This window comes from Dasypus novemcinctus, chromosome 2, assembly GCF_030445035.2.
Source record: "Dasypus novemcinctus isolate mDasNov1 chromosome 2, mDasNov1.1.hap2, whole genome shotgun sequence".
Lineage (NCBI taxonomy): Eukaryota > Metazoa > Chordata > Mammalia > Cingulata > Dasypodidae > Dasypus > Dasypus novemcinctus.
The window spans coordinates 90,939,023-90,951,747 of NC_080674.1; the positions used below are offsets into that span (position 1 = coordinate 90,939,023).

Genomic DNA, 12,725 nt, shown 5'->3' on the forward strand with positions numbered 1-12,725 from the left:
GCAGATATTTGTGGTTTATCTCCATAATATTGATTCTCCTTTCTAGCTACAAAGACCCACTTTTATTTGAATATTCACACACACATACACACACATACACACTGATCCCAGTGTTAATTTCAATGAATGAGACTTCGTGCTTTGACGTGAAAGTTTCTCAGATTACGAAGATTATTAATAGAACTGCAGAGAAGGTTTTGCTCTAACAGGACTAACAACTCAGATGCCCCTTCCTGAATCAACAATGTGGTCAAGGAAACACGCGGCTGCACCTGGGCCATGGGCGCCAATGGCAGTCACAAGGGTGCAGTCACAGGGGAGAATTCTGAAAGAAAGTAGGGAGGAGGCTGCCTGTGACTACAGCTAAAAGACTAGAATGTAGAGTTAAAAGAGAGAATGAAATAATTTTGATATCTATATCCAATCATATTTGTAGCCAGCTTATCTCTCTAATTTTGAGTTTTCTGACTTAAACTTAAGACAGGTTTTCTAGCTCATGCTACAAAAACAATCTTAACTGACTCCCTACCTTAGTCTTTGCTTATTTTCCTAATTTTTGAAAAAATGAAAGCACAGGAAAAATTAAAATGCCCTCTGCCATCCAATTCCAACACTTAGAAGAAAAACAGTAAATCTCATAAATTTTCCACAATAGCTAAAATGATTTCCTCCACATTCGTCATGTAGCAATTTTGTGGTTGGTGGTTTCCCAGTGGTCAAAGGCCCTTTACAACAGAGCATGCTAAGTAGGGGACAAGCAGAACATTCTCAAGATATTGCCCATTTAAGTCGATAACTAAAGTGATTTGAAATTACTCACCTCACATGTACTGAAAAACAAGAATGATAGTGATTTTACCTTCAAACCACTATGTTTATCTTGGGCATGAGATATTAAAGCAAAAATAATAATAAAAACAAAAAAAGTGGCATAATCACAAGAGATATCAGTCAGCTCATATATAAAAATGCTGTGATTAAAGAAACTCAATGTGATATACTACACAGAAATAATGTTAAAGTATGAGTTTTTTAAAAATTTTTGATTAAAAGTTATTTTTTCTCTTTGAAAATGAAAATTGGTTTCATGTTCCCCTGCTTGTCAAACCCATTTAAGTAGATCAGGTTAGAGGTCCTAATTATAAGTTGTTGGCAGGCTGTGTTTATACTGACACATAGTCTGACAGGTATACTATTTGTTTGTTTTAATTTCAAGGTAATTTACTACTCATAAAAGGTAGGAGATTAATGGCCCTAGAAATTGAAATCAGTTCCTATTCACCAAGTAGAGAGAGCTAATCTAGGGAAGTTTATATTTCCCTACCAATTTGTCTCATAGGTGAGAATGTATTTCATACTCTATAATAATTCAATGCCCAAAAGGGTGCTAATTGCTTTGGTGACTTTTGTTACACACATATTAAGGATTACTCTGAGTTCTCAACATCATTTTTTCTATAAACTAACAGCTGGCAGATAGCAATGACTTTTTATCACTGCCAATACATCTATTTTTGAACAGAATATTCTATAACCCATTAGCAATTCCCCAATTACTGCAGACCCAATTCTTCCCTTTCAACACAAAAAAACTAATTGTTTTTCATTTACCTCTAAAGAACCATTTGGCCTATTTGTGAATTGGCCCCTTAAACTGTCTTCCAGTATAAGAATACTTATGTAGACAATGTTGAACAATTTAGAAAAGTCTTAAAATTGGATTGATGCTATTATTTAAATAGATTTCAAATTTAAGGCCTCATAATAATTTTACTTTGCCAAAAGTTTTTAGCAGTTTTATACATATGACCTCCACATATGACTTTTGTTGCAATGCATTAAATATTTAAATTTTTAAAACCGAAATTGTAAGAAAAGTAGACCATCACCTCAATGGGAAAAAAATGTGCAAAGGACGTGAACAGGCAATTCAACAAAGAAAAAATACAAAATTTCAACAAGCACATGGACAAGTATTTAATGTCACTAATAATAAATGAAATGTTAAAGAAACCAGTAGTGACAAGCCATTTTTCACCTGTCAGACTACCAAAGATTAAAAAGAACAATGTTATCTAATATTGACAATAATACAGTTCAGGTGGAAATGTAAATTGTTGTATTGTTTATGTGAATTTGGCAATATTTATCAAAACCACTTTTTTCATTTTCAAGAATTTATCCAAAGGAAATAATTGAAAACAGTGCAAAGAAATTTAAACAAAAATGTGCATAACATTCCTTGTGTACCACACACTCTTTCTTTCTGTCCTTTGTAGGTTTTGTACACATCTACCACTCACATTGTGTTGATTACAAAAGATATTTGAAGAAAAATGTTCACTGAAGTGTATATACCAGATAGGAACCCACATCATAATTGTTTTGTTTTACTTACCTTTGTATCCTCTGCACCAAGTATAGTGCCTATATTATAGGCACTAAATTCCTTTATTATAGGAACTTAATATTTGTTTGATTAATCATTTACATTGCCAAAAATTGCATTCCAGCCAAATATCCAGCATAAAAGCTTTCAGCAAAATAAATTATGGTAATGCTTTACAGTGGAATGTTATACACCTTTAGAAAATAATGTTATCAGTCAGTATTTATTGATATAGGATGGCAATTATAATAATATAAGCAAAATTAATATTACAAAATGGTCTGGTCCTAATTTTATAAAAATAAATTATAAAATGTGTCCAGAATATCCTCTGTGCTCTAATATTGAGAGTGATATGATTGAGTTAGAAGATTCAACTCTTTTTTCATTCATCTGTATTTTTAAAACTTCCTACAAAGATTGGGTATTAATGATGTAATCTGATAAGTGAATTTTTATAAAATCATCGAGTGAGGAAAAGTTTTTCTAAGAATAACAATGAAAGCAGAAACCAGAAAGGAAAATATTTAAATTATATAAGAGTGAAAATATTCTCTATTTTGTACCATAAATTGTAATTTTACTTTTGAGTCTATATTTATAAAGGACAATTCCTGTCTTTTAGAAATGCATTTTGAAATATTCACAGACTAAATAATATGATGTATGGGATTCTCTTCAACATAATCGGAGGTGATAAGGAGTAAAATGGAAGAATTGAGTGGAGGGAAGAGTACAAGTTTAGGCATGAATTGATCATTATTGAAGCTGGATAATGGATAAATGGGGTTTATATGTTATCTTTACATTTGCATATGTTTTAACGTTTACATAATAAAAAATTAATACAATAATCAAAAGTGACAGGGAAACTAACAACAGGGAGAAAGGTTTGAGAATGAATAACAAGAAATTAAATAGATTTTTAGTATATAATGAACTAATAAATCAATTTTAAAAGATTAAATGGGCAATGTACATAAACAGACAATTCACCAAAGGAAAAGAAGAAATGGCAATAGCCAAAAAAGCAGATGAAAATAAATATAGGCTTATATAATAATGTTATATAAATATATAAATATATTTAGCTATTAAAGAAATTTCATCTGTGATAAAATTTCTCAGCTATCAAAACTGTTTTAAAATCATCCAAACCTATTACTGACTTGAGTAAAGTGACAATCTTAGATACTGCTAATGAGAGTGTGCATTGCATACATTTTCTGGTAATGCATATTAAAATCTTAAAGTTTTACTTATTCTTTAACTCAGCTATTTTACTTTTAGGGGCATAAACTAAGAAAATAATAATGGATGTACACCAAAATTTATCCACAGAAATAATCAAAGTGATGTTTATAATAATAAAACAGATATAAATGACATACATGCCTAAAAATAGGGGGATTGGGTAAATCACTATGGTGGATTGATCAATGGAATTTTCTTCACTCATTCCTTTTTCTTTCATCCATTTTTTTTCAACAATGCTTGCTGAGTACTTGCCAAGTGTCACACACCAGCCAGGCATTGAGAGTATAATAATAGATCAAGACACATTCCCTGCTTCAAGGAGCTTATGGTCTGGTCAAGGAAGCAGAAAGAAGAAATGAGCTCATGTTATAGGGGAAAACCCAGGATGAAGGCTAGCAGCTACTCCATACAGTGATCAATGAAGACCTCACGGAGGAGGAGATAAAAAGAGTAGGGCCATGAGAATAAGAAGAATCCAGTAATTTAATGGCCAGATCGTTAAAATAATTCTGTGAAATAACATTTAAAACATGGAAAAATATTCATGGTTATAAGCAAGTTTCAAAATTATATGTAATATAGTCATAACATTAATAAAAATGTACACCATACATAGCATTGGAAGGATAGATACCAAAAGTTTAACAGTGGCTACTTTAAGCAGCGAAAGTTGGGCGATTTTTATTTTCTTTTTATTTATTGCTAATTTGTAAATTTACTATAATGAATATGTATTATTTTGTAATAAGAAAGCAACTTTTTAAAAAAGATTAATTAAGAGTCTTTGCATTTACAAAATTATGGTTCTCTAACTTAGGTACTCTGGAGTTGAAGGTATGCTGGGTATTGAAACTATAGCACACATAGTGCACATCTTCCTTAAAAGTTGAATATATTGGAATATTTGGGTTTGCGGGAGAGGGTTAAATAAGTAGCAAGTAATTAAAATACTAATATTCATCCAAAAATATTTTTGGTGTCCTTACTATGTCAGAGAATGTTCTAGGAAACATAGACAGCAGTTAACAGCAGTTAACAAATATTCCCACATTTATCAAAATTCAGGCAAATTCCAAATCAGGATAAAGCACGTTAAAGATAACTAAGAGCCTATTGTCTAGCTGAGTTTTAAAACTCGAACTGTCTGTAAAAGTGTCATATGTAAGAAAATGATTTCCATATTTTTTTTACATATAGTAAAACTTAGCCAAATATTAGTGAAGTTATTTTCCATCTTGCTGATTGCCCAAATAGTAATGTTGACCAGTAATATAAGGTAAGAGGATAATAACATTTTCTTATTATTCCAGAGCCTCTAGAAGAATATTCAAGTTGAAATGTTAAAAGAAAGTGAAAATCAATACTGCATGTTTTTCTTGCTATAATTCCCTGGGTAAGCCTCGTCCTCCCTAGCCTGCCAGATAAGACACCTAATAAAGCTGAGCGACTTTCAGAATGTTGTGAATGCAAGATGTTGATTGACTGGAGAAGCCAGGAGATATAATTTATCCAGGTGGTAAGCAGCTTGAGCAAGCTGTAATGTAATTTTGGGCTTAATTATTTGGAAAAAAAGGTAAATGGCACATGAATGAAATCCATAAGCGATACAAGCCTGGGAGTTGTAAATGCCACTGAGAAGAGGAAATAGTGCAGAGGTGTAGGGAAACAGCATGGATCAGGAGGCAATAGTCCAAAGAAGCTCTTTTTGGAAAATTTGCTGGAGATATGGACGACTGATGCTGTCTACTGGGCCTGTCAACCGGGAAACTCTATCTAAAGGTTTGCAATTTGCACACTTATTCTTACACACATGTTCCTCTATCGTATGTACTTCCATGGTCAAGATCTGTAATCCTCTGATATAGTTTCTCTTTAAGTAGTCTAGAGATGAATGAATTTCAATAGTGCAACAGATAGTTTCATTCAAGTAGGAGCCTGGAGCAGAGATATAATAGCTAATGGGGAATTAGTTAAAATGAATTTGGAGGGCAATACAAAGGGTATCATTCGATTTTAATTTTTGAAAATTCAAATATGGAGATTATTGTCAGGTACTTAATTCCATTTATGGTTCAAATCACTGCTCAGCTGCTTTGAAAATCAGTTTCTCCTCACCCTCCCAAGAGAAAGCTCTCACAGAGCTCTAGTTCTCCTGAATCCTTCACTTTCTTCCAGTCTAATTCTCCTGGAAAGTACTTTTTTAATATTTATTTTTTATTTATTTCTCTCCCTTCCCACCCCCCAACCCCCGCCCCAAGTTATCTGCTCTCTGTGTCCCTTCACTGTATGTTCTTCTGTTTCTGCTTATATTCTTGTCAGCGGCACCAGGAATCTGTGTCTCTTTTTGTTGTGTCATCTTCCTGCGTCAGCTCTCCATGTGTGCGGCCCCACTCCTGGGCAGGCTGCACTTTTTTCACACGGGCGGTTGTCCTTACGGAGTGCACTCCTTGCACATGGGGTTCCCCTACGTGGGGGACATCCCTGCGTGTCACGGCACTCCTTGCATGCATCAGCATTGTGCGTGGGCCAGCTCACCACATGGGTCGGGAGGCCCTGGGTTTGAACCCTGGACCTCCCATATGGTAGGTGGATTCTCTATCTGTTGAGCCAAATCCGCTTCCTCCTGTAAAGTATTTTACAAACATGCCAACTTGAATTCTATCTCTTAGTCATTTATCACTCTGTGTGGATCAGGGCTTACTTCTGAGGCTGCTAATTTCCTGACAGACAATATGGAAACACCCCACAATCTGGTGGATATTGCTACTCTGCTCATGGCCTGCTGTTTCCAACAAGGGACCTTTCCACAAGTATGATTTGAGGATTTAAAGACAGTGGACTCTTTTTCTCCACAATTAATTTTCTCTATAAAAATAGCTTTTCTTCCCCTAGAATAGTGACATGTAAGCATTAATGTTTATTAACATGAACACTGTATTTTAAAGGGATATCAAAGGAAAATATAAAAAGTACACTGTCACCTGGTTACAATTAATATTCTTTCTGTATCCTTCAACTCTTTTCTTAACTCGTTCTAGCTCCACACCAAACTACTTGTAACTTGTCTCAGTGTTAGAATCTCCCAAGATAGGCATTCACCTTGCCTTGGGATCTTCATGACCAATCCTGTCCTCTACTTGAATTTTAGGCTTGCTTCTGGGGTGCTCCAGGAGCTGGTGATTCCAAGAACTTTTATATCTAGGTGGCCATTATTTCCCTGTATCCGCTCTTGAAGAAGTCAGGAAGTCACATTTTTGTCCCATGAGACTTGGTAAAAGCTAGAAAATAAAATATACATGTATATATTATTATGATAAATACTAGCTTAAATAACCTGCTTCTTTTCCTTTCTAAGAACTCACTCTTATCCCCTCCCATTTGGCAGTAGCCTCATGTACAAACACAAGTCATTGCCTTTCAAACCAGTCCCAACTTAGAGAAACCAAGTGAAATTGATTTGTATGCAAAGACTTACAGCTTTGACTAGTGTTGTGCTGGTAAATGTTTAACAATCTGTTCTCAAGGAACAGGGAGGTGGGGAAAGCCCTGACTTGTAGCATTTGCCATTTCTGTGGTATAAATGCTCCCACCGTGACTGGTTCCAAGGCTCCAATGTGTTGTCGCTGAATGTGAAACTGGAGAAGATGATAACAATTGGCCCTAGAGAGCCCGTACAAGCCAGCTCCAACACATGCTAGAACCCTCAGCTCACTAGGTACAATCTATTAACATGCATTAAACAACATAACATGTTTCAAAATAGATAAATTATTTACTTTGTGTGGCCACCAGCCCTAAGGTGAAGGGCCCTTATTCCTGGCCCCTGATTCCCATGATGGCATTGGATTACCTGAGTCAGAGGTATTTCCACTATATACATTTTGAATATAAAAACATTGGAAATCGTTTCCAAGCCTAACACAGGTTAATGCTATTAGCTACTCTTTACATCAAATCCATCACCTCTCAACATGATTGCCTTTAAGCAGCAACCCTGTTCAGTCTTACATTAGCTGGATTATAATTGTCCCATCGCTAAGGTTATTTCCATTTAGAGCAGACAAAGTATTTGAAAAATATGCACTCAGGAATAAGCCTGAGTTAAAAGAAGTGATAAATTATGGGAGATAACTTGCCTGATTAGCAAGTAAGAGTTCTCAGGTTGTATTTCTTGAGGTTCTACATTAATAGGATAATCATGCACAATAAATTTTCCTTTGAGGCAAAATGAAAGAACTATTTCAAAATTAATCAACTTCAATATTTACAACTTATCATTTACAACTATAGTTCTTCCTTTCCCATGAAGAGTTCATACAACACCCTCCTATAGAAAGACCTGTTTTACTGCCCAAATGATAAATCTTTAAAGGCCACTGCAAAGCCAGATCTCTTTTGTATTCTCCACAAAATCCAATATTTAGCGGTTTGTTGATTGATTGATTGATGTTAGCTAAATTTGAAGGTTTTACTAAATCCAGTGATTCTCTTAATCCATAGATAGGGTCACTCTATTTTTCTAAACTTTTAAAGCTGGGTCGTATAAGCTAAGAAATATATTTATCTGACATGCAAATTTATTGACATGAAAATCCATAAAAATGTATAAAACACAAATCACATTTAGTAATTTGCTGACCACATTTTCTTTCTTGAAAAGATGTTATACTGTTAATGTGGAAAATACAGACTATATAGTATTCCATTCGTCTATTAATGTGTAACAAATCATCCTCAAACTTAATGGTGTAAAACAATAACATTCTTTTATTATCTCTCATGGTTCAGCTAAGTGGTTCTCGTTTGGGATCTCTTATGAAATTGCAGTCAGATGAATACTAGAGCTCAGACGGCTTGGCATCTGGAGGCTAACAGGGTATATTTCGATCAGCCTAAAGTTTCAAGGTTTCTCCCTGTGGTCTCGCCATGAGGTCTCTCCAGCACAGTGGAGTTAGGGTAAGCCATACTTATTACATGGTTGCTCAGTACTCTAAAGTTGTGTGTCCTAAGGTAAACGAGTAGAAGTTGCAAGGACTTTCCTTACCTAATCTCAGAGGTCACACAACTTCAATTTTGCCATATTCTCTTAGTTGAGATATTTTCAAAGGGGAGGGGCAAGACCCCATTTTTTATTGAATAATTATTTTTTAATTTGAAGAATAACTGACACACAATAAACCAATAAATTTTATTTGTTTGGACATATATATAAATCTGTGAGGCAAACCCTACAACTAAAATAACAAAGTTATCAATCACCTCCAGAAGTTTTCTCATGACCCTTTATAATCTTCCTTTCCTTCCTTTCTTCCCCAACCCCAAGCAAACACTAATAGGGCTTCCTGTTACTTTTGATTAGTTTGCATTTTCTATATTTAATGTAAATTAAATTCTACAGGATGCTCCCTTTGCTTGACTTCTTTCACTTAGCATGATTATTTTGAGATTCATCCATATTGTTTTTGTTATCAGTAGTTGGTTCTGTGTTATTGTAGAGTAGTTTTCCTTTGTTTGGGTATCCCACGATTTGTTTATCCATTCAGATGTTGTTAGGTATGTGTGTTGTTTCTAGTTAAGGGCTATTACAAACAAAGCTTGTGAACGTTTGTGTACAGGTTTTGGTGTGGATATACATTTTCATTTCTCTGGAATAATTGCCCAGGAGTGCAATTACTGGTATGTTTGGTAAGTGTATGTTTACTTTTTAAGAAACCAGCATACTGTTTTCCAGAGTGATTGTACCATTTTGCATTCTCATTAGCAATGTATAACTAATCCATATTCTCCACGTCCTCACCAGCGTGTAGTGGTTTCACTAATTTTTTTTTTAATTTTAGCCATTCTGGTAAGTGTGTGTCATTGTGATTTTAGTTTGCAGTTCCCTAATGGCTAACGATGTTAAACATCTTTTTATGTGCCTATTTACCATTTCTATATCTTCTTCTGTGAAATAGCCATTCATATCTTGTACACAGTTTCTAGTCGGATTTTATTTTTTACTGTTGTGTTTTTAGAATTCCATACATATTCTACAAAGAAATCCATTGTCAGATCAATTATCTTTAAGAGAGATTTAAATAACAAGAAAAATTATTCATGATATAACCATTTCTAATGCTCTCTATTTCCATCTGATATCATTTCTTTCTTCCTTAAGGACTACCTTTAGCCTTTCATGTAATGCACGTTTGCAGGTGAGAGATTCTTTTAATTTCTGTGTGTCTGAAATATATTTATCTTTGAAAGTTATTTTTATCAGTATGGAATTCTAGGTTGACAGGCTTCTTATTTTTTTCTGGTCTTTTAGTACTGTAAATATGTAAAGATGTCTCTCCACTGTCTTCTCACCTGCATTGTTTCCAGTCAGGAATCTGCTGTCATCTTTTCCGTTTTTCCTCTATGTATAATACACCATTTTTCTCTGGTTGCTCTCTATCACTGGTTTTGAACAGTTTAACTATGATATGTCTTACTAGGATTTCTTGTGCTTGGAGCTCATTGAGGTTCTTGTATATCTAAGTGTACAGTTTTCATCAAATTTGGAAAATATCCAACCATTATTTTTTCACTTATTTACCCCCACCCCCACCTTAGGGACTCTACTTACATATATTAAGTCTCTAGAAATTGTCCAACAGATCACTGACAGTCTGAATTTTTTAATTCATTTTTCTCTACGTGCTTTAATTTGAATAGTTCCTATTGCTATGTCTTCAGGTTGATCAATCTTATCTTCTGTAATGTCTAATCTGCCATTAATCCCATCCAATGTAGTTTTCATCTCAGACATTTTAAGTTTTTATCTCTATGAGTTTGATTTGTTTTTTATCCTCCCTTTCTCATCTTAACTTTTAGATCATCTGGAATACAATTATAGTTGTTGTTGTTTTTGGTCCATATCTGCTAATACTAACATCTCTGTCAATTCTAGGTTGTTTTGAATTGACTGATTTTTCTCTTTGTTATTGGTTATAGTTCTTGCTTTTTGGCGCACCAAATAATTTTGTATTCAGTGCTAGACATTATTGCCTTTCCTTTGTTGGGTATTGGATATTTTTATGTTCTTATAAATATTCTTGAGCTTTGATCTGGGATACAGTAAATTCCTTGGAAACAGTTTGATCCTTTTGCATCTTGCTTTTAAGATTTATTAGACTAGACCAGAGCAACATTTAGTCTTGAGGCCATTATTCTTCACTCTTGACAAAAGACCATTCTGAGACCTCTACCCACTGCCCTTTGAATTACAATTGGTCAGTAAAGACATTATTCCCTGCCCTGTTAGTGTGCTGGGTACTGTATTTTCTAATACCTTGGATTTTTTTCCCCTTCTGGTCTCTGGTAGCTTCCTCGCCTGCACATGTTGATTAATACTCTCCTAATACTTAAGGAGCATACTCTGCTGATATCTGGATTTCTCTCCGTGTACTATGTCCCACTGTTATCTATTGCCTTAGTCTACCTAGTCTCCCAGCTTCATCTCCTCACATAGGATTCTGGACTCTGCCTTAGTTTTCCTTCCCTATGATGTGGCTTGGAAACTCTCCCAAGAGATTAAGGTGGGGCCATGGTGTGACTCACCCCTCATTTCCAATCATCTCTCAGGGATCTTTGCTTCTTATTGCCTGATGTCCAATGTCTCAAAAACTGTTGCTTCAAATACTTCATTGGGATTTTAGGTTATTTCAGATGGGAGGATGAATCTCATCCTTGCTACTGAACCTTGGTCACAAGCAGGATGACTCCATCTCTTGATGAGAGAAGTGTTACAGAATTTGTGGACAAGCTTTAAAGCAACATCACAAAATCATCATAAGTATAGATCATTGAGACAAGGTGAAGGGAATTCATATTTTTCATATACTATTATTTGTTTTGTGCTTTGGTTTCCCTCATATCATCTTCCCAGAATTAGGCCTTATTATACATTTCTCTCCATTTGACATATCCCTATACGAATAAGGTCTAAGAAGGCTCGGAGCCTATTGTTTTGTTTGCTGTTAGCCTACTTTAAACATAGGCACATGAGAGTAAATGCTTGAAAAAGTGAACATGAGAGTACTAAGATTTAGATAGTTAAGTGAATTACCCAAGGTCACTGCTAACAAGAGGCATATCTGCAAACCATGTACTCTAACTCCAAAGCCTATTCTGTTGTCACTAGTTTGCCTGGTACTCAGCAAATGCACAGGGGACAGTAAAATAAAAATTAGCTGCCATGCAGTTTAAACTCTGTTTAAATTAATTGATTAAACAATCCACTAGACTCTATGTTGATATGTTGATGATAGTGGCTTCTGGAAGAGCTAAAACAATAGCTGTCAAGAGAAATTGTTGCCCAATATACCACACATTAAAAACAAAATCAGTGCCATGCTGGTACTGTGAACACAGAGCAATAAGAAATGATCCAGGACCTGCCTGGCTTCATAGACCAAATTATGCAGAGCAACCCATCTCTCCCTTTCCTGACTTATCACACTTCTCTCTCATTGCTCACCACACTTTGAACATGCCCATTGAGCCTGTGTTTGGCTATCAGATCGAGGAATCAGTGTTTTGTCTCCAAGTTTTAGAAATGATATTAGGGGATGATGTGCCCCAGATAATAGGTTTGAATATATTCTCAGTGTATTGTATTTACTTTATATACCTAAAATTAGGGCCTTATGAACTCAATACACAAATTGTACAAAATAATGTAGAATTTATTAAACAATATTTGAACAAAGAAATCTTATTTCTGAGGAATATATGGCATAGAAATCTTCCTGGAGGTCAAGAAAATCTCCTGTGATGACTAAGTCTGCTCAACAGATTGTGTATGTGTTAGCTTTACCCATCTTTTTGTAGAAGAGTTAATCTATATACTTTAAATACAAAATATGTGACATGCAAATTTTTAATGAACTACTGCTGGACGGAGAGAATGTAAGGCAGTAGGGGAGTTGGACAAAAGTTTTGTGGAGAAAAGACAACTGGAATTCAGAAAAGCAGAATTCTAGTTTCATTCTGCCATGAGCTATCTCTATGGCCTTAGATCACTGTTGCTTCTGGGTCTCAGTTTCTTCAACAGTAA

The 12,725-nt window shown here is 34.8% G+C and overlaps 1 protein-coding gene across 1 annotated transcript in view; it reads right to left on the minus strand.

Annotated features, from left to right (window-relative positions):
* Nucleotides 1-1,952: 1,952 nt before the first annotated feature.
* Nucleotides 1,953-12,725, minus strand: part of LOC131273310 (uncharacterized) — a 131,983-nt gene continuing 121,210 nt past the window's right edge. The window contains exon 4 of the mRNA XM_071218471.1: nucleotides 1,953-6,924. Within this exon, the coding sequence (XP_071074572.1) occupies nucleotides 6,856-6,924 (69 nt within the window). The 3' untranslated portion in view covers nucleotides 1,953-6,855. The remainder of the gene's footprint in view (nucleotides 6,925-12,725) is intronic.